This window comes from Eumetopias jubatus, unplaced genomic scaffold (assembly GCF_037043125.1).
Source record: "Eumetopias jubatus isolate StellerSeaLion01/CBP00866 unplaced genomic scaffold, mEumJub1_p1.0 scaffold_3, whole genome shotgun sequence".
In the NCBI taxonomy this organism is placed as follows: domain Eukaryota; kingdom Metazoa; phylum Chordata; class Mammalia; order Carnivora; family Otariidae; genus Eumetopias; species Eumetopias jubatus.
Window position 1 is genome coordinate 53,709,473 of NW_028274809.1, and position 23,100 is coordinate 53,732,572.

At 39.2% G+C, this 23,100-nt stretch overlaps 1 protein-coding gene across 4 annotated transcripts in view; it reads left to right on the forward strand.

Moving 5' to 3' along the window:
- The window catches only part of ZNF385B (zinc finger protein 385B), a 302,554-nt gene that overhangs the window by 185,036 nt on the left and 94,418 nt on the right, over nucleotides 1–23,100 (forward strand). The window contains exon 2 of one of the 4 annotated variants that reach the window (XM_028125151.2): nucleotides 11,812–11,828. The exons of the other annotated variants lie outside the window; for them this stretch is intronic. Coding sequence (XP_027980952.1) covers nucleotides 11,812–11,828 — 17 coding nt within the window. The remainder of the gene's footprint in view (nucleotides 1–11,811; nucleotides 11,829–23,100) is intronic. 4 annotated transcript variants of the gene reach the window in all.

Below are 23,100 nucleotides of genomic sequence, written 5' to 3' on the forward strand. Positions count from 1 at the left end.
ACAGGGTCTGGCTCATGGTAGATGCTTAAGAGAAATATATGAATGAATGTATAAATGGATTTGAGCTAAAGAGTGAGTCTGTAGTACTTAAATGTGCGACACATAAATATAAACATGTATGAAGAATCTATTGCTGTGTATATGGATACATGCCCAGACATACGTATGTACACACACATACACATGCCATATTCAGGGTACTGTCACTAGTTAAGGAAAGTAATGTCTGAGGTGTCTAGCCAACAGTAGCACCACATAAATATGTAATTAAATAATGAGTAATTGCCAAAGCAGAAAAAAATGTAATAATTTCTTAATATGAAAAATGGACATAAGTTAGTTTACAAACATTATGAGAATTAAATATACCAGCTCAAGAAAACTTACAGAAATTCAAGCACACTAACATTTGTTCATGGCCACAAGTTGTTTGGTGTGTGTGTGTGTTTTTTTTGTTGTTGTTTTGGGTTTTTGTTTTTTGTTTTTAACAGTTCAGACCACAGAGCAATTATTTTATTCATTATTTTCCTTACTGTGGGCATAACTAGTATTCTTCTTAGTAATGTACTAAAAACACTGAAATATAATTATCTAAACTTTTATTAAAAAGCAATTATAGGTTTTTTCTAATAAGAAGTTATACAACTTACATAAAGTTTTGATAAACCCTTATATTAACCTGCTTTTTTTCCTCAAGATCAGTAATTATAAAAGAGCAAATTATAAAAGGTCTAGTTGCCACATTTTCTACTAGAAATATACTGACATACAGAGGCAAAGTTTCTATTTAAAGTAGATACCAGCTCTATATAATTAGAGAATTATAGTAAATGGTCTTACAGATGGAAAGGAACTATATTTATGGATACTTTTGGCACTTGTTATTGGAGAGACTTTATGTTTCACCATGAGATTTTATGGCTGATGTATAATCAACTTTATATTGTCTAATCTAACTAGAACTAGAAGTAGCTTAAAATGGAAAAAAAAAGAAATTATTCCAAGATCTCATCTGAGGAGGCAGCTTTAGCTTACTTCCCCACTGATATTGGCCTTAAAAAACAAGATCCCTTCAATACAACTGGGCTTGGGTAGCCTGCTTTTTGTCTCATGGAGTGTTCTGAAGGTCTCAAAGAAAGTCTTAGATTTTCCTCTAGTAGCCCAATGGTATAGGACTTCTCCTCCATGTATAATTGTGTATTTACAGGTAATGATTACTCCCTACTGCCTCAATATATTTTTACATACAGTTTTCTCCTGGGTTCTTTATTCTCATATGAAGAATGCTTGAAGCCATCTGTTAAGAGCTTTTCCTCAAACCCTCTCCCCTAGCAAAAGGACCAGAATTTATCACAATACACTTAATTATTAATACCTCAATCAGGAAGGCAAACATACTAGTGCAGCAGAGATTACTAGAACAAGACAGTCCATTGAATTTACTCTATATTTGTTGAACTGCCTGAGTTTTTTAAGTCCATCATGGAAATGGAATTAGAACTGGGATCTGAACAACTCCTGCCTCCTGCCCTCTTCCCTGAATTGTAACTCTGTTAATATCAGCATCTCTTTGCCAACAACTTTTTCTAAATTTACCATTGAATATATGAGTCATTGTTTGAATTTGGTAGTTGTTAAATAAATGTTTGTCTAGAACTAGATGTACCTAAAATGAATTGTGTCCATATATGTATACAGATATTTACAACATAATAGATACAGTGGTACAGAATGTAGGTATTATATAGGAACACAGTGGAAGAATACTTCACCCAGTCTGAGTGGGTCAGAGAGAGACTTTCTCTCAGAGAATGCATAGAAAGAGGCAGATCAAGTGGGAGAGGAGAGAAAAGGGTCAGTAGGAGAAAATCACAAAGGTGAGAAAGAGCATGACGTATACAGGGAACTATAAACAGACGTGTGTTGCTAATGTAATGTTTGAGTCAGGGATGGTGAGAAATGAAGCTCAGATGGTCGTTAGGGGTCTCATCTTGGAGGACCACGTAAGCCATATTAGTGTAAATTCGATGGTGAGGGCAGAGCTCTGTGGGCATGGAAACCCTGTTGGTCTCATTTGTGCCACGTTCCCAACATTGTATGTTGATCTGACACAGAGGTCCTGGTCCTCAGCAGATATTATTTGAGTAGATGATATGATACAGAATGAAAAAAAGGATTTAAGCAGAAGATTTGTGTGAATCAATTTGGATTTTTGATAAATTGTTTTAGCAGCTGCCTGGGAGATGGATACAAAGAGAATAAAAGTGGAGTAAAGGAGAGCAATGATGACGGGAAAAGAGGAGGATTTGAAGGAGGGCAGTGGTCAGTCACAGGGATGAATCTGAGACATAGTGGAAGATTAAACCTGTAGGACCCAGTGTTTGTGTGGCTGTGTGGCTGTGAGAAGAAAAGGGGAGGTTGGAGGCATGTGTTATGATAGTTGCCACCGTTTATCCTAAAGAATATAAGAAGAGTTGTCTAGGGGAAGAATCGAGTTCAGGTGTTCCTGAAGACAGATTAGAATTTAAATTTCTTTCAACTTTTGCTTTAAAAATGAACCCATGGAGAAATTCTAACAGGTTTTCAATGAAAATCTTCTAGAACTTCAAATTTTTCAAATATCCTGTGGGTATCATATTAGCATTAGGTGAGAACATAATCTAAAAAACATGGGCACATCTCCTTTAAAAAAAATTTGTTAATACCAAAACATTTTGGCATAATTAATTACCACTTATTCTCCACACACAGATTTTGGGTAGAGAGAGAAATTATTAATAGTTCATTCTTTCCTCCTTTTTGCTTTCCCTTTTTCTTTTTCTCCTCCCGCCCCCCTCCCCCCCGCATTCTTCCTCTGAGTTGAGCATTCTGCAGTGAAGAGGGAACGGAATTAGCTCCCACATGGAGCTTCACTCGGAGTGGCCTTTAAAAACTTCTCCACTTTGCATGGGAAAGGAGCAATGCTTAGAGGCCAAGGAGGATTCCAAATAAACAACATTTCTACTTCTGTTTCTCAATCTGGTTTTAACATTTGGTGAGGGGCTGAAAACAAATCCAACAGAACAAAGGGTCACCCTTCACTTGAACCTGGCGTTCAAACAACGTTAGATTTAATTTGTACTCAGATGGTTAAAAATATTATTAAAATATGTAATTCTTGTACCCTGAAGATTTATAAGAAATATGGTTAATGTTCTTTCTTTCTCACTCTTTGGCACTGGCTCGCTTCCTTTTCTAAATATATCTTTTATTATCTCAGGATATTCCTTTAGAATGAATAACTTCATTCTCATATTTCAGAGTAAAATCTTTCAGCCCAAATAAGTTTGGCTCTAGACATGATTATGGGGGAATCCAGTTGGCCACTGGATATACAGAGCTGAGGATTGGGGCAGAGGTCGGGGCTCTGAGTAGCAGTCCTTAGCAGAGACAGTGCCCTGAGAGACAGGGGTCATCCAGGGAGAAGGTGTAGAGGACCACCAGCAGAAAACCAGTGGTGAAACCGGAACATCAACATACACAGCAGAGGAAGAACAGACTTTGAAGGGACCGAGCAACTTGATTGGAGAGGCCAGAGGAGGACCCAGAGAGACATATCTCAGAAGGCAGGGCTAAAGAGAAGTTCCAGAAGGAAGGAGGTAGCGAGCAAGGGAAGGAGCAAGCAAACCCACTTCTCTCTCATTAGGCTTGCCTCTTTAACCTGCCACCTCTACGGTCCTCCCTCTCGCCCAGCTCTCCTGAACCATGAGGGAAGATGGTAGTCCACCAGTGTTTCTACACTTACGTTAATGATTTATGCTGTGTGAAGAGTACAATTTCCTCTGTGTGCAAGTATGACATTAGATTAGCTTCTTTTAGCCTCGCTTCCATCTAGTTTGTTTATGGGCTTTGTGGTTTTTAATGGTCTTTTCCTGTAAGGAGCTACAATTAATTCAACTATAATGCGAGTGTTTCAGTAGTCATTATTTTCGTGGTTACCCAGCCGATTTTACCGTTGTTCACTCAGGGATATTTTTTAGTTCACTCTGTTCCTTGTTCAGGTTGTAACAGATAAATACCTTGCCAAGAGCCAAACAGAAATAGCTTAGATTCTGCTTCCATGGACTTTCTACTTTGTGTTTGCATTAAGAGAACTCCTAACAATTTTGAGAAGGATAAACAAAAAAAGTTTATTTTATTGTTCAGCGTTCTGAGTAAGGACAATGCTGCCTGTCTGATTCATATCGGTTCTGGTCTGTATTTTATCCACAGATGATGTGGCTCTCTTGTTCCCCGAATAGATGATGGTTTAGATATGTTTCCCCCACTGTAAAATGCAGTTTGCATGCAGGATTCAAACCCCTTAATCTATGGAGGTCTTCTCATTGTGTTCACTTTTATTTGCCCATTTCTTCTGGGGAAGGATTTTGTTATCAATCTTAAAGATCATTACGGTAAAGAAGTGATTTTAAAAATCATTCCTTTTGGTTCATAGGGATCCAGGTCTGTGTAAAAATAAAATAAGATGGATCTAGTAATAACGCTATACTTTTTATCAAGCGCTTGTCAAAACTCGTTATAAACCTTCTTTTCTGTGTCATTTTGGTGAGTTTGTTTTGATTCTGTTTCTTTTATTTATGAAAAAACTAAGATATAAAGAAATAAAGAATTTTATCGAAAGCCACATAGGCATTAGATATGAATAACCTTGGTAATGCTGCCGCAACAACTTGACTTTTTCCTCTACGCTTGCTTAAAATATTGATAGAGCCCCTGAAAGCTTTCTCATCCATCTTTCTTTTTTTTCTTACATAGTATTGATTTCTATTTTTTTCACTTTGAAAATTCACACAGCACAATTGTTAAGAAGTTCAAAAGTAACTTTCTTAAATTTGACTTTTCACCTAAATTTTAGACTTTTTTTAAAAGATCTACCTGTACTGCATATGATATGGCTAATAAATAATGCAGACGATGTTCATCAATATTGAGCAGAATGATACATTTACTTTTGAAAAGTTTGTTTTCAAAAAACTGAACCCATCCTTTAGGGTTTTTTGCTCGTTTGTTTTTTGTTTTTGTTTTTGCTTTTTCCTGATAGCTGCTAACTTCATAAAGGATTGTTAGCATATCAGTTGATGTTTAGTCTGGCAAAAAAAAAAAAAATTGCATTATTCCTTTTATCCGAAACTAAGTACTATTTGTTAAAATTTTCCTTCTGGTATTAATAGCCCATGTGAAATTCCTGGAGATTGAGAGAAAACTATAACTCAGTATATGGATAAGGATTAATTTCTGTCATTGATGTACTATGAATTGCATGTGTAAAGTCTGAGAAGATACGTTAGGGAGGGATATGTATTAGCCGTTCTCTAAGTAACTTTCTTCATCTTTAAAGGATCAACATTTATTAGGTTAACATCAAGTATTTGAGAGCAAAACCTTGACATACTGACCAACTCTGAATCCTTGCTGTAATATTTGAGATACCCCCAAATCCAACATAACTGAAAATTCAGGAATATTGTCATTTGTTGAATAATCTCAGTAATTTTTGTGATCGCAAAGTGTTTTAAACGAATGATGATCGGAGAAATTAGAAATGAGAGCCTCGTCTGAGAACGGCCTTTCTCCTGGCTGTGGCCCGTCCACCCTTCCTCCTGATGCTAGAAAATAGGCACAGCCCGGTGGGAGAGGAGACCCCCCAAGTCTACGGTGAAGCCCTCCCTCTCAGTCTCCGCGTGTGGTAGCCAAGGATGAAAATGAAAAGTTGTGACTTGGAGTGGAGCTGGGGTCAATGCTCAGAAAGAACCCAAATTTCCCTTCAAGCTTTCACCTCCCTGTGCCTTCCTTCTCTGCAACTGAGCCCTCCGTCTACCTGGCTGGGAGCTTCCCTTGAGACCACTGGATGTTAGCCTCATACCCCATCGGCGATTGTGTCCTACTGATTCTACCCCTCTCATCAGTCTGCTCACTACAGCCTGGCCCACCACGCTTCATGCTAAAACTGTCCCTCACCTGGGCGGCTGCAATGCCTCTGACTTGGACTTCTTAGCACCATCAGGCCTGCCCTTGCCTCCCACCCCTTCCCTTGCAGCTCCTCTGCACATACACATAATCCATATTTTAGCCACTGATATTCCTAGTATAGAAGTCTCATCATGCCATGCCCTTGTTTCAAATCTGCCTTTAACTCCCCATCACCTTTAGGTCAAGCCCAAACACATTAACATGACTTATAAGACCTGTGTTGGTCTTGTTCCAGTTTACATCTCCCAGAACATATCTCACCCCAGAGACATACTTTAGTCAACGCCGGAATTCTTTCAGTTCAGGGCACGATGCTTGCTCTGGCTGTAGGCCTGGCCTGATGTGTAATCCCCTCTACTTAAAACAAACATGGAACAAGCTCTTCCTCTCCTACTTCTTCCTACCTTTTGCCTAGGTAAATCCTACTCTGGGTTTTCAGTTTAGACCTTACTTTCTCAAGGAAACCTTACTGGACACCTGTGAAAGAGTTATGTTCCCTCAGCAGAGCCAGTATTACTCTGTCATTACACTTGTCATGCTGTGTTTTAAATGCCTTTATTTTTAAGCGGACCTGCCACAGGCAGTGAGCTCCATGAGGGCAGGGACTGGGTTTTGTTTTGTTTTGTTTTTTAAAGATTTTATGTATTTGAGAGAGAAAGAGAGAGAGAGAGCGCACATGAGAGGGGGGAGGGTCAGAGGGAGAAGTAGACTCCCGGCTGAGCAGGGAGCCCGATGCAAGACTCGATCGCAGGACCCTGGAATCATGACCTGAGCTGAAGGCAGACGCTTAACCGACTGAGCCACCCAGGCACCAGGAATGAGGGTTTCTTGTCCATTGTTATATACACAGTATCTCGTGGCTTATAAGTAGCCCTCATTACATGTCAGATGATGGATTTCATAGATCATAGATCTATAGATCATAGGTCATAGATGGATTTCCTACCAAGTCATCGGTAAAAGTAAGTGAGGAAAATAGAAATCAAAGCAGATATGGAGCCTACCAAAGGGATCCAAAGACCCAGAAAGCTGAGAAAGAACAGCACTGGGAAGTAGAAAAGCAGGCAGGCCTGTCTTTTCCTGTCCCACGATACATGAGGCCTGAGGCAAGGATAAAAACTGATGCCCATCTATGTTTATCACAAACAATTATAGTATAAAATCAAGCCACTCCGCTGCTAGGTAAAGTATATTTCATATACTTTGACAAGTATATACTTTGACAGGTATATATTCATAAAAACCTGAGAAGGCCACATATTATTTTAGAATTCCCAGACACACCAGAGTTTTGTGCCAGAACATGGGAGCACAACACAGCTCCGGTCCCACCCTCTTCTTTTTTTTTTTTTTTCACCCCAGCCCCGTCCTGTACTGCAGGGGTATGGACACCCAGTCCCGGCTGTCAAGCTCCATCTACATTCCCGAAAAACAGCCATGCTGGTCCCACATGGGTATTATCTGCCTCAAGGAAGAGAAATCTAGAAAGGAGACCTATGTAGGCCCTGGAAGTAGTCCTAGGGGGCCATTTGGGAATGAGCGTATGAAATCCCAGACACCCAGAATGTGGCTTAGAATGTGGGGGAGGAGAGCATGGACACCACGAGGACCAATTCCCTTGGCCTGTACCCCTAGTATACTATAAATATATATCTGTGAGGGCGTAGCATTATCAAGGACTATCTAATATCATATTTTTTAAAAACCAATCAAATATATATGTTGACGGCTGTAGATACATCTTTCCTAACTAACCTCTTGTTTCTACTTCAAGACCATGGGACTCTGTTCTGTTGTATTCTGGGGAAGCAGCCTAAAAGCACAGTCTTTCAAGCCGAAACAGGTTCTGAGTTGTGAGTCGGTTTAAGTTCTGAGTTGTCCATTTACAGGCTGTGGAGCCCTGGGCCAAGTGCTTCATCTGATGAGTGGAGGTAATAAAATCTTCCTCTAGGGTTAGAGCAAAAGTACATGAGGTTAAAGTCTTTAAAAGGCTCAGCTCACGTAAATGCTCAACAGACCATAGTGCTGTCATCATCATCATAATCACTGTCATTATTTTTAGAGCTGTTATTCCTTATTGTCTGTAACTATTGCAGTGACCTTGGGCAAGTCATGTAACCCCTGAGAACCTCAAGTTCTTTATCCATAAAATGAGGTCTTTGGAGCAGAGGATAACTAAGACTCTGTCCAGTTAAGAACAGGGACAAGTTCCTTCTTTTTCAGTTTACATTCAACCTGACCTTGACCCCCAGACTACATTGTAAATCGTTAATGGAAGTTACTAGTGTGCATATAATGTCACTGGGCATTCTAGTTTAAGCAAACCTGATATTGAAGGTCTAAATCTTTTGTAAAAACTGAAAAACTCTGGATTGAATATGCAGTTTATGAAAGAAGTATTTGCTTTACAGAAGGATTCATTGTAGAGTTCCTTCGCTCACTGGTCCTTCTAGTGCATTAAAAGTCAAATTTGATTTACAAAAAGATATTCACTTAACTACAACTTTTCAGAAACATACACAGAGATTTTTAATCTCTGTGATTCATAGAATCCTTTGAGAATTGACTAAATCTGATTCCTCTTTCCCCCAAACGAGCATGGTTGCAAATTGAATTCTTAGAGAGGGGGAGTCCATGGATCTTAATATAAAAATCCAAAACAAAAACATAAAGCCAAAACAAAAACAAAGCCAATGAAAATGGGATGTGCTGAGGATACTGGAGGCATTTCTAAATGCAGACCTCCAAACACCTGGCCCTTTTCAATTTTAGAGACACAAAGAGAGAATTAACATTTATTGAAGGCATCCTCTCTGCCAGCCACCGCGCTAAGCATTTTATATGTGTTATGATGCTCTTCCCCTCGCAACCCTAAAAAAGGCAGGAAATTTCTGATGAGAAAACTGAGGTTGAGATAGTAATTCCCCAAAGTGACATCGCAAGTTAATAAATAGTAGAAGCAAAACTTGAATTGGAGTCTGACTCTAAAGCTACCAGGCCATGAGAAAAAGCCCTAAATTCCTTCACATCTCTCCTCCAGCTCCCAAATTTTTATGAAGGAATAATGGCAGAAATTCAGAGATTTGTCTTCCTGAATGAACTTCTTACAAAGGAACGCCCTAAGCCGGCTTCGTGCTGACAGCCAATCCTTCCCCTTGTTCGTGCCATGTGCCATCTCCCCAGAGCGGGGCTGCCTTGTAGGCATGCTGTGCTGCTGGTGGCAGGGGACGGGACAGGCAGAGAGCTGAGGGAGCATGGAGTCTCGAAGCTGGATGTGATTCAAATGTTCTGATGCCATACGTGCCCCGGTAAGGGTTTCAGCTGACATCTGTGTAAAATAGTTGTCAGCTGAGGAGCAGAGAGGTGGCCTGTCAAACTCAGAATGTCCCATTTGCCAAGTCTCACATGAGAAAAGTGAAGACAGGTCCCACTGTGAAAAGAAGACCTGCTTTCCAAAAGATTTATTACATAAGGGTCAAGTTGCATAACATGTACTCTGCCCAGTAGACGTGACTCCTCCTTGATTCATTCATATTTTGTGAGGTGGCTAATTATTCCTTTAAAAAGGAGGGACCAAATGGAGGGGAATAAATGAAGGGCCTTACGTGAATGACAAAACAACCTGAGCCTTACTGGAATTCTGTCTTGGTTTGGTAAGCTAATATTGAACTTCCTTCATAAACAGCCTGACCAAATACTGTGCAGAAATCACTGAGGTTTATGCATTTTAAGACCTTATATATGAAGGTGAAGTCTGTATCCCCATGTTCTAACCTGTCAAAGTAGAACATTCTTGGTGAGTTGGGAATAACAATCACAAATCCATTTTTGGTTTCAAGTCATTTTAAGATATGCTATCTTATCACCTCAGACTTCACAGTGTGTCCTAGAAAAGCATGCTGTTTCCACAGTGATATTAAAGGCACAGTGAGATTTGGTATTTGATTTAGATAATCCTCATGATTTTCCCCATGATATAGAACTGCTTCATGAAGTCACTTGCTGCTAAGCATTTCAGACCTTTATGTGGCATAAAGAGAAAAACAACTGCTTGAAATGTTTAGGAGTAAAACGTGCATATTTAGAAGTAGCTGACATTTGATATGTAATTTTTCTTATATGCTATGTATGATGCAAGACACTCTCTACCTAGTGTGAAGACGGGGCCTCCTTTTTCTATCAGGAAGGCTGCATAGCATAGTGGTTAAGGGATGGACTCTAGAGCCAGACAATATGGCCTTGCATGCCAGCCCTGCCACTTACCTGCTTTGTGATCTTGAGCAAAATACTTACGTTTCATGTGCCCTGTTTGCTCACCTACAAAATGCAGGTAGTAGTAAGTTCCTCCCTTACTGCGTTAATTGGCAGGATTGGGTGAATTAATATAGGCATGAAGTGCTTAGAATAGTGTTGGCATATAATAAATGTAATGCGTTAGCCCTTATCATACTATGTGTGAAGATGACCAATAAACTACAGTAGGTATTAGAGGGTTCAAAAAATAAGTTCGTTTATCCTTGGTTTAGGCTAAGGCTTCACCTGAGTTTATTCGTATCTCTATATTGAGAAAGTGCTAAGTAGGATGGCTTACGTTCCCCTGTTCTCTCATATTGTCTGCATATTACTCAGGGATCCCATAACATCTGTGGGCAAAGGTTCTTCATGTACCTGTAACTGGAAATGTGCACCACGTGTTTCGTAGATTGAATAAATACCATGTCTCACATATCATACTCTTGCCAAATGTATGTCAGCCCTACTGGAATAATGATAGACCTTTATTTGAAAAACTGTCCCTGACTTCATAACAGCATCATATATAATCAGTGAATACTCATGGGAAGGAAAAGAATAATAATATGTGAGGAGCCCTTCAAATCATTCGATGTGTTAAAAGTGTCTTCGTACTTGAAAAGGCTGGGGAAATAAAATCATTCATTCATTCAGAATCTTTACTCAGTGCCTGTCAGAGGCCTAGCACTGTTCTAGAAGCAGGGAGTAAAGACCTAGAATAAAGCTGTTGCTGTCATGGAGATCCCATTGTAGTGAGAGGAGCCAGTGAACAAGTAAATAAAACAAGATCATTTTAGAGACAAATAAGTGGATGGAGCAGATAAAACAGAACCATGCAACAGAGGAAACACCTTGCTGAAGACCTCAGCTGAGACACAGCTGAATTTAGGGATAAGAGTTCCACCCTGAGGGAACAGCAAAGACAGAAGCCTTGAGATAAGAATGAAGTTAACATGTTCAAGAAAGAGAAAAGAAGCTTAGGTCTTGGAAGGGGGAGAGGTTGGCAAGTGGAGGTGATACAAGGTGAGGTTTTGGAAGTAAGCAGAGACTTAATCATGTGGTAAATGTAAACCATGGGAAGGAGATGGATTTTATTCAGTGTGTTGGGAAGCCATTATGCACGGGAGTAACACAATAAGATTTGTATTTTCAAACAGTTTGGCTGCTACAGGGAGACCAAGTGTAGGAGAACATAAATGTTCCCAGAAAGATCCATTCAGAGCCATTAACTATAGTCCAGATAGATGTTGGTGGCTTGGACTAGAAAGTGGCAATGACATGGAGAGAAGCAGATTTTGGTAATAGCCTAGATGTAGGTGGTGAGCAAAAGGAGAAACCAAGGAATCACATATTTTAAGGTCTTACTTAAGTCCTGCCTTCCCAGTGAAACTTCTCCAGCCATTCTAACTCACTTCTCTTTCCTTTTGGTGGAGCAATTGTTTTTTGAGCTCGTAACATGTGTAAGGCACAGTTCCAAGTATTTAGAATATGTTAGTGAACAAAACAAAGATCCCTGCCCTTGTAAGGTTGTATTCTCTCCTCTACTACTTTTCTCTTTGGGCCTGTAATTCACACTAAATTTTATGTGTCTTTGTATTAGTCGCCAAGAATTTCAGATATATTATTTTTGTTCTCCAAATAGTCACCTTCTCAAGGACCAAGGACCCCTGTTTTCAGTTTATCATAATGTCTAGCTCAGCACTGGGGTTGGGGGGGGGGCGGGCGGGGATGAAAATAACAGTGAAAAAATGTCTTTTTCATTGATAATTTCTTGTTTATAGTCTTGTCTGCTTTAAGTAAATTTGTGAAAATACAAAATTGCAATTCAGGTAATTGGAAAGGCAATCATTTTTCCATTAAAAAGGGATTATTTACTCACTGAAGAGTTACTTTATAATAACAGACTCCCCTAATGAATGTAATTAAAAGTTTGTTAACGGGCCATTATGTATTTGTCAGGGGATGTGGGTAAAGGAACTGAAGCTAGAGTATCAGGGGCTACCCAGTCAATTTTAAATTAATCCAAAATGAAGACAAAGGAGCTAAAAATTAGAATTGTAACTAAAAAAAAAAAATCTCTGATTTCTGAAAATTTAAACATATCAACAACTTTATAGAAGACTTTCATTTTCTAAATTTACAATTTATAATCAACAATTATAAATTCATTCTTTAACCAGAGCACATTCATCCTGGCAATGAAAAGTAATCACTTGAATACACAAGAAAACTGGCTTCTGGTTACAGCTCTTGGAGAATGTCTTTTTTTTTTTTTAAGATTTTATTTATTTATGTGTCAGAGAGAGAGAGAGAGAGCACGAGCACAAGCAGGGCGAGCCACAGGCAGAGGCAGAGGGAGAAGCAGGCCCCCCGCTGAAGAAGCCCGATGCGGGGCTCGATCCCAGGACCCTGGGACCATGACCTGAGCCGAAGACAGACGCTTCACCGACTGAGCCACCCAGGCGTCCCTGGAGTATATCTTAAAATATGAGGAAGAAAACAAAATTCATGGTTGATGTTTTATAAGGAAGTTTGAGCACTTCATAAACACTCATAGAATATCGACTCCTTTTCATGACCCCTTGTAGTAATGTTGGCACTGAGGTGCTAATGTAATGTTTCAGCCACTACACCTGTCCTATGGGCTAATTAAGCTTTTGGGCACTATCCCAGGAATCTGATGAATGTTTATGACTTTATTTATGTGGAACGCGCTTCTGAGTTCTAGAATAACTTTAAACCCAAGGTTTAAAGAAAACACCACATTTATAAGGGGCTCTTTAAAACTTGTTTCTGGGGGTGCCTGGGTGGCTCAGTCAGTTAAGCGTCTGCCTTCGGCTCAGGTCATGATCCCAGGGTCCTGGGATCGAGCCCCCCATCGGGCTCCCTGCTCCACGGGAAGCCTGCTTCTCCCTCTCCCACTCCCCCTGCTTATGTTTCCTCTCTCGCTGTGTCTCTCTCTGTCAAATAAATAAACAAAATCTTTAAAAATAAATAAATAAAACTTGTTTCTGTAATTCTCATCATGTTTCCTCTTTGAAGACTCTCATAATTATCAGTGGGAAAGAAAGCCTTTCACCAGGTAGTTCACAGCTGCACAGTTCATGTAAAAGTGTAGATGTCGTTCCCTTTACCTCATTCATTCATTCAGTACATTTGTTGAGTGCTTTCTCTGGGCGAGTCACTAGGTGAAAGCAGCAAATCATGTCTGGTCTCTAACCCAGAAGAGCTGATAGCTTCGTGTGGAAAAAGACACATACACAATAGAATGTCTTAAATACTGTAAAAGAGGTATTAGTGAAATGTATTGCAGGTTCAAAGGAGAGCAAGATACTTTCTTCTGATGGAAATGGAAAGGCATTTAAAATGCCACTTGAAGCTAGAATTTTGAGAGGGGACAGACAAAGGCAAGGGCATCCTAGGAAGCATAACCAAAGCAATAGAACTTTAAAAAAAAAAAAGTATGTATGTACAAGAAACAAGCAGTGCTTTGTGTAGTAAATATTTCTAGAGTGACTGCTAGGTGAAAAGCACTGCCTAAGGAGCCAGAGACAAAGAAAACCATTTTGTCCTCATCCCTGAGAAATAGTTCAGTTGACCGTATCTTAGAAAGTTTTCAGTTAAGTTTAAGGATGGTGATGGCTGCTGAACCGAGGTGTCGGAATTGTGTTCTATGGCGATGGTTTTGGTGATGATGATAATAATGCTTATCATTTGCTAAATCCTTCAGCCTTCGGTGCACCTTAGTAAGAATTTACATGTGTTAGTTCCTTCAGGTCTCCTCATGAGATATGATTAATGTTTTTATTCCTACTTGTCAGCTGAGGAAATGGGCTTAACAAGTCAATTAATTCATTTAATGTTGCCCAGCTGGTAAGTAGCAGAGCAGAGATTTGAACAGGTGCACAGTATTGGATTTCAGTGCCTGTAACTCTCTAAGGGGAGCAATGGAAGACATTTGAATAGGGACATGATTGATTCAAGCTATCCTTCTCAAGAATTCATTTAACTACAGGGGGAGTACAGTGATTAAAGACTTATGCTAGTGAACAGCTAATGAGGACCTAAATGAAGGTAACAACAATGGGTATGTAAAGGGGAGGGAGGTGACTAACTTGATTCAGGGGCAAGGAAGAGGGAAAAGTCAAATACAGTTTCAAGTTTTAGAGTCTATATAGCCAGAAAATTTGTGGTGCCAGGCAGCGAAATAAAGACCACTGGAGGAGGAATGTCCCTTCTAGGGATTGGGGGAGCTGGGATGATTTAGTTTAATTTTGTACAAGTTGAAGTTGAGATGCCACTGGGATAATACAGGTATTCAGAAATACAAAAGTTGAGCTTGGAAAAGAGGTATTTAGACATGGTATCATATTCTACAATGGTACAGAGTCAAGAAGGACTGATAAAGGACTTCAAAACTATATGCTTATTAAGATGGAGAAGTCAGAAGCCAGATTTATGAAGCAATGGGATAGTAAAAAAGGAAGTATAGGCTATGCTAAAAGGAATTAAAGGAAAAGACAGAGTAGTTGGTAGACTAAGAAGCTGACAAAAATCAGGGAAGTTTTCTTTGCTTTCCTTAAGAATGAAATGACTGAAGAAAGATGGTAACTTACAGAGTAAGATCTTGGAATTGGTGGGGCTGCATTAACACAAGGGCACACGTGACAGGTTGGCCGGGTAAGGGATGCCTGGTGCCTCCTTCAGATTCTTTCAGTCTCTTGCCACACCCTTTTTTAAATTTTACTCTTTTTTTGCTACCCCTTTAGATCACCACTTGAATGCCACCTCTCTGCTCGGCCTTTAGCTCTCCCATAGTTTCCCCCCATAGAAGCTTAAATGTTCCTTACCACATTCTCCTACTGCTCTTGGTACATACATGCACCATGAACCAGTAGTTGTCAACCATCAGCATGTTTCCAATTACTTGGAGGGCTGGTTAAAACACAGATTTCTGGGTCTCACTCACAGAGTTTATAATTCTGCAGGTCTGGGATGGAGCCTGGGAATTTGCTTTGCTAACAAGTTCTCAGGTGATGCTGATGCTTTTGGTCTGGGGACAACAGTTTGTACACTACTGAACTAAACAAAGGACCTATGGCAGGTACAAATAAAAGGCTTGGGAGTTTGAGAATGGACTAGTATGCCAGGCCTGGGAACGTCCTGGAAAATACTCCATGAATCAGGCGTGACTTAAAGGCAGGCAAAAAAGAATGGAATAATTTGCCTGGCTCCACTGGAAGAAAAGTACCTCGAAGGAAGTAACAGCATAATCCCTATTGAACACAGAGTTTTCTTAGGAGGGGTCTAGATTTTTAAATGTAGATGTACATTTTTTAAAATAATAAAAGTGAAAACCATAGCAGTGACTATCAGTTTATTTTATTTTTTTAAGGGGGAGGGGAAGAGGGAGAGAGAAAATCTTAAGCAGGCTTCACACCCAGCGCGGAGCCCTATGTGTGGCTTGATCTCACCACCCTGAGACCATGACCTGAGCAGAAATCAAGAGTCTGATGCTTAACCAACTGAGCCACCCAGGCGCCCAATACAAGTTTATTTTAATCATGAACTAAATATTATGTGAGCAAGAAGTATAAAATTGCTATTTGGGGGGAAATAAGTATAGAGCTAGCATGCTATGTTCCATTTAGAATGCTATTTTCTTATTATTCGTAACAACTGAGATCATGGGGCTTGGATATATGCACTAATTCTAAGAGCTGGTATTGTAATTACCATTTTGATTGCTGCATCTAATTATTCCCTCAGGCTTACCTGTCCCTGATAGTTACCATGCAAATCTGACATAAGCAGATATATTGCATCTCTGGATTTGGGTGGGTGTAATTCATTCTGTACGTCACTGAAAGTGTTGGCTGTGGTTGGTAAATGTTGCCAAGTTGCACAACCAAAGGTGAAAAATCCTTCCTGACATTTAAAACATCCGTCACTTCAAGTTTCTTCCATTCGGTCAGATGCCCGCTAAGCTAACTCATCTTTATCAATGACTATCAGCCTAGCATAAGCAAAACACCCATTCACTCATAGCCATACTATGTCACATGGATATATCAGAAACCTTATTATGACCACATGATCAGCTGTCACTGGACGAAGAGTGAGATTAGACCTCTGAGTACATACTGTATCATTTCAGTTCCAAGCCTACACAACTGCTAATTTCACTATGATAATTCACCCACATAACTGAAATTGGGTTTTTGGCACTGAAAAGCATAAACAGCCTTATTAATGTTATCAACATCAAATTGTTACCTGCTTTAGTCTTTTTTAATTATATGCTGTGAATCTTTACTTAAAACCTAAAAATGCGCAGGAAAGGAAGGAATTCTTCAGGCCTAAAGGCATGCAAATAAATTATTCTGGACTAAGAGAATATAGACAAAGTTCATATTTTGAGAATACATTCCTTTTTGAAATAAAAAGCAATTTTATTTTTTTAATATTTTCTTTTTTTTTAAAGATTTTATTTATTTATTTGAGAGAGAGAGAATGAGATAGAGAGAGCATGAGAGGGAGTAGGGTCAGAGGAAGAAGCAGGCTCCCAAGGAGCAGGGAGCCCGATGTGGGACTCGATCCCGGGACTCCAGGGTCATGACCTGAGCCAAAGGCAGTCGCTTAACCAACTGAGCCACCCAGGCGCCCTAAAAAGCAATTTTAAAACAAAGATTAAAAAATAATAACAATAAAAACATAAAATAAAATTTAGTTGCCCACCTAGAAAAGAAAAAAAAAATCCCTTAAAGTCTAAGTGATACCAAAAATACCAAATTGTTATAACAAATAAGTATTTTGAGTGAATCGCATCGCTTTGTTGGGAAGGAGAGGTGGGTGGCAGATGATTTGATTTCATTTTTACCATGGCTGAGTAGTAGTTTCTGAGTAGCTTTAGCTACTCAGAAAAATTACATGAAAGAAAGTAATTGTCAGTCTTTTAGGATATATTTGGTTCAGTGTCGTCAGAAGGTAGTCTGTCCTCTCCTTGGAATCAAGTTGCAAACACTATCCTCAATAGTAATTAGAGCTAAGCGGCAATTACAGGACGTATGATTTGTTCAGATGCAGTGCCTGTCGACTGTTCCTAGCACCACATTTCACAGAAGCACCAGGTTGAAATGATGGAATTATTTCTCTCTCAATGTAATACTTCGCACAGTGCTCACATGCAGAAGTGAACGTGGACTGTAATCTTAAAAACGAAGGTAAGCTTTGCTGGCTGACCAGCATTTACACCTCAGGGAACTTTTTCATGAAGGATGTGACAAAAATGTAAAACAGTTAAAATCAATTTCAGAGAAAAGTAGCAGAATTAGAGCAAATAGAATTTGCTAATTTCACAACTTCCCCTGCCCAATATCATCCTGGTTTTCTAATTTGTTTTTTATTTAAATTGTAATATTGCTTCACTTTGCTAAATATAATAAAGATGTGACTGATTGCCCACATTTCCTTTATCTTTTTCCTTTTGAAGTTTGTCTCAGAATAAGTAGTAGGTAAAAATGAAATTCATGTTTAATCCAAATATTTAGACCCTCTCTCACTTTTCTCTTCAGGAAGTATATTTAAGCTGATGATTGTACCTATTCAAGAATTCACATTCAAACTGACAGAACAGTGGCTGGTAGCCTGTCACAAAATTAGGTGACATGGGTGATTTGCACTCTTGCCACATGATTTTTATGATAAGCATGTTTTAAGTTGTTAATGTTTCATCAAGTTCAAGTCAAAATTCAATGGCTTCAATGTTTATTTAGACCCTTGGGCATAGAAATCTCTCTGGCAACTGGGTAAGTTTAGCTTCTCAAGTGGGAGTATTGTCTGTTATGAGGATAGATGTAGTTTGTATGTATACAATAGATGATAATGAAATTCTCATTTCTGTTTTAATGTTATCACTTTAGTTTTCGCCACCTAAAATTCTGTTTTTTTTTTCAGTTTTGCCATTTTTTAAACATGAATAAATATTACTATTAGGAAAGAACTTAAGAAGTCTTGGCACCAGATAGATGTTTTTATCTCCTAGTCCCCAGTAGGATTTCAGGCGGTTTGGAAAATATTGAAAGAGCATCGACTTCTTTTATTCTACCTCATTGGTGAATTAGAGGTGTAAACACTGAGGGTTCAGTAGATTCTTGCAAAAAATGAGTAGATTAAAGCCAATGAGCCTTAATTTTTCCAAGGTGCTAGACACTCTGTGATGTGGGACTTCTTAGCAGACACAGGTGCTCGGTGTAGTTATTACAATTAGGCTCGTATCTGATTTTAGAAGAAAAATTTTTTCTAGCCCCGGGCCCATTATTGGCTTCATTCTGTATATTTGGTTCGTCATGGAATAATTTCTCCCTAAGAACCATTTTCCTCATCAGAAAAATGTGGGATGATCGATCATAAGCCATATAACAGGTTAGAAGTCTACTTAATATATGTTAAAGCACATTGTGCTCCACAAGAGAAATCTATGGTATTTGTGTAACCCAGGACGCTGATGACGAATTTCTATAAAAATATACCACTGAGGGGCGCCTGGGTGGCTCAGTTAAGCATCTGCCTTCGGCTCAGGTCATGATCCCAGGGTCCTGGGACCCAGCCCCACATCGAGCTCCCTGCTCGGCGGGAAGCCTGCTTCTCCCTCTTCCCCTACCGCTCTCCCTGCTTGAGCTCTCTCTCTCTCTGTCAAATAAAAAAATAAAATCTTTAAAAACTATATATATATATATACACCACTGAATTCTTTGGTGAATTTAAGTTCTTAACTTGCTCTACTCTGTCATGAGGATGGCAGATACTATCATTTGAGTGTATATAAAAACAGTCTTCAGTGGTTGCAACAGACATGACTAATTGAGACATAACCAGAGATGTGACCTTCATAATTGTTTTATCTTGTCACAAGGACAAATTTTTCCTGATATTAGTAAAATCTTGCTATTCTGTCTTTTGATTTATGGAAGCAACTATTGAAAAGAAAATGAATGCTGCAAAAGAAGGCAAATGACAAAGTTTGAGTGCTTTCCAGTTCCCGGGCAGTACTCTAGTGAGAGACAGAGACAGAGAGACAAGAATGACAGGTCCATTTGCAGAGGTAGAAAGAGACAGAAACAGAGACCTGAGAGAGACAAGAGGGATGAGAGAGGCAGAAAAGATAAACAGGCGAGAGGGAGGGAGACTAGGGAGAACACAAGAGATAAGAGAGACACAGAGAAAGAAGGTGTTAGAGAAAAAAAGACACGTTAAGTCAGTCAACATTTGGAAATAGAGATTGTGCAATTTTGGAACTTTGGGTTCTTTTTTGCATTTTCTTTAACTGGCAATATGCTTTGTCAAATTAAATACGTTGAGCCCAGGTCTGATGCTTTTCCATTTGTGTCCTTCAAAGCAAAGGGAGCTTAAAAGGCTGTTTGAAGTTCAGAAGCGACCAAGAGTCAAAACAAATGTTCTTCCAAAAAAAGTATTTCTATTCCTTTCTTGTCTTATAAAGCAAATCAGTGACAAGGAAAATGATGAGTAGAAATTCTCTACTTTCCATGTGGCACCTTATTAAAAAATCATTATGTCTTCATTATGTCTTTGGTTTTGTTGGTGTTCACTGGGGAAGTGAGACAGAGGCATTTAAGAAGCCAAAAAGAAATTCCGTAGAAGAAAAACTGGTACAAAGTCAGGGTAATAGTACAAAAATAAACATGATACACAGGGACAGAGGTGATCATTTATGATGAATCATTTCCAGTGCAGAAAATCCTTGGGCATTCACCAGAGGGCCTTATCTGATGCTGTTTTGCATATCACTAGTGCCCCAGAAGCTGCCTGAATGACTGAAGCAAGTGGCCTCAATTTCTAGGATGTGAGGACAATGGCAGAGTTCGAAAAAGCCGGGTCAGGGGTCGCCATTCAGACCCTTTGGAGTGCAAGCATCCCCTAGGTCACGGGACCCCGTGTTTCTCAGGATAAGGGCGATATCACATTGTCTCCCAGTTGCCCAGCTCCTTTGAGGAAATCAGATGTCTTGCTTAACTAAGTTGTTCCTGCTTATATAGTTTTTACTCTGCTCTACTCCATTCTATACAGATTTCGACAATAAGATTAAAGACAAAAGGGAAAAAAATCATTTTAGGAGTGAGATGTTAGGAAATTCCAAATAAGGAATTGGTGCTGATTCTAGTCCCCTCGGTAAAAGTCAGCCAAACTTAACCAGTTGCTCTTCCTTCCCTCCTCAAATCCCCCTCACCTTTTTGCCCCAAGTGAACCTCACTATCTCCCCATTACTTACAATCTCCGCTCCCCCCATTCCTGGCATGTCCAGATTAGTCACCCTATACTAGGTTTCCACAGGGATGAAATGGCAGCTTTCATGGTCCCTGGCGGCCAAGTGGGAACCATCCCTGCAGTTTCTGGATGAAAGTGGCTTCTTGGCTGATGAAGGACCAAGAATGGCCTCGTCTAGGATGGCCACCAGGATTATAATCCACTAGAATTTGTCTTGAGTTCTCTATAGTGCATTGTAATATGGAAGTCATGGAATATGTATGCAAAAAGGAAAAAAAGTTTATAGCACAGTTCTTGCTGTCTTGTTTATTCCCAAATTGTGCTTTCTAGGAGCCTATTAACTTTTTTTTTTTTAAACATGGGCAACAGCTTTTAAATAGCTTTGAAATGTTTAGTTAATATTTAAGCTAAGGAAACCTCTTTTCTCTACCAAGGTGGGAGTAGAGAGCACTGGTAGAGCAAATATTAACTCTGTTTCTTTAAATTGAGCAAGCTTCTGGAGGAAAAAATATCTTTTTAAAGGACCATTAAGTAAACCACTACTCCTCCCCCTCCCCCCCCATTTTGTTCTTAAATGCAAATAGCAAAGTCACTGAATGCAAGAACTGAAATTTTCTGAACTAGGGGCTAAAACATTTTGTATCCCGGAGCTAGAATTGATAGCAGCAGCTGGAGGTGTTGACCTCCTGAGCTGCTGTATGCAGCCCGTTCAGCCTGGCCCTTTTGTGAGCTGCAGAAGAGAGGCCTAAAGACAGACCCAGAGGCCTCCATGGTCTTGCTGCTTTGATCTGCTCCAATGGAAGGTCAGTTGCCTAGCTTGGAAAAAAATGTGTCTTTTCAGATAGCGTGTTTGTTGCTGTTACTGATACTACTTCAATATAAACAGTATGGTTGAAAGCATAGTTTTAATGGGGTTTGTTGTTCTCCTTTTTTATACCATTGGGAATATTAAAAGAATTCTTTAAAATGAGGTATTGCAATCAATCTTCCTCTGTTCTTTAAAATAGAAAGAGATGTTGGCTCTTGGTCGTGCTGGCTTTTCTCTTTGGTTTAAACTTCTTTCTTTCATTATTCATATTAATAAAACTAAAATCTCACTGAAAAATGAATACTCCTAAATTTCAGGCAAAGCATAAAAAGAAAACAGACCAAATACAAATCTATTTAAATTTTTAAAGAAGATCAAGACTTCAATATATGACTCCTGTACATCTTTGATTGTATAGACTTAAATATTCAAAACAATGTCTCTGGGCATTGGCAACTCTGAATGTTATTCTACCATCAGTCAGGTATCATGCTGGATTAAATTCTCTTAATCATTCATCTCATGCAAAACGAAGGGTAGATTCTTAAATTACGTTTACTCTAAAATTTTATGAAATATAATTCCTCTAGAAATATTCAACAGTTTGAGATACATAGTGGTTGCTTTTCCCAGGAAAGTCTGTCTTATTTGGAAGGTTTCTACAATAAACCATGATTCCATGCAGCCATTAGGTCCTTCACATGCTGGGAAGGGAGAGCAAAATGTTCCTCTGAAACAGAAAGAGGCTTCAGACTTCATGAAAGCATCTTGATGGCATAGACAGGAGTCATTGGGCAAATGTAGCACAGGACCATCTCCCTATGTCTTTTTGCCAGAAAGTTTCGTCAGGCTACTGTGACCTCCCAATCCATTCTTGACCTCAGACAATTTTAGTAAAGCCCTGTCTGGAGATAATTTTGGCTTCTCTAAAGACTTAGTAATTTAGGAACTAAGCACATGACATTCCCTTTTGATAAGTCAGGTGTATTAAAAACTGTTTCAAAAAATGACAAAGCACTTGTCAGAATCCTGTTTTCCCTTCTTTAGTTTCTTTCTTGCATGGTCATGCTTAATAAAATCGGGTTACAAGTGGAGAAAACAATAACAAAGCAAAAATGTAAATTCAGCTTTAAAGAAGACAATTGGTCCTCAAGACTTTTTTCGAGAACCACTTATCTTCTTTACTTAAATTCTGAAATTCTCAGATTTTTCAATTCTGCTTCCAAAAGGATGACCACTAATGAAGTATGCCACATGTTTAATCAAACTGTATTTTGTACTACAGAGTAAAGAGAAAAAAAAGCTTACTCTTTTTTTCAACATTTAAATATAGGAAAGTCAGTGCATGAGCACAATATTCAGGTATAAATGAATCACCACTTGGCTTTAAGTATTCTATCGCCACACATTCAAAAAGCCATCCATTGCATCTTAGTAAAAGATTCATCGTTTTGTGTAAAAGCTGGCATATTACTACGAAACCCAAAGGACGCTGTAGCTTAAAATCTATCATGATGTGGCTTCACTGCTGTTTTTTGAGGCAGCACTTCATTATTGCCCATAAACTTCAGTGTGGTACTCAGAAGGATTTATTTTTAAATGCAACATTCTGCCAGGATGCTGCTGTTGGATCTCTTTGGAGGGAACCCTAAGGTGCCCCCAGGGAGATTCAGGAGCAGAATTGCCACTCGTTAAGATTTTATAGA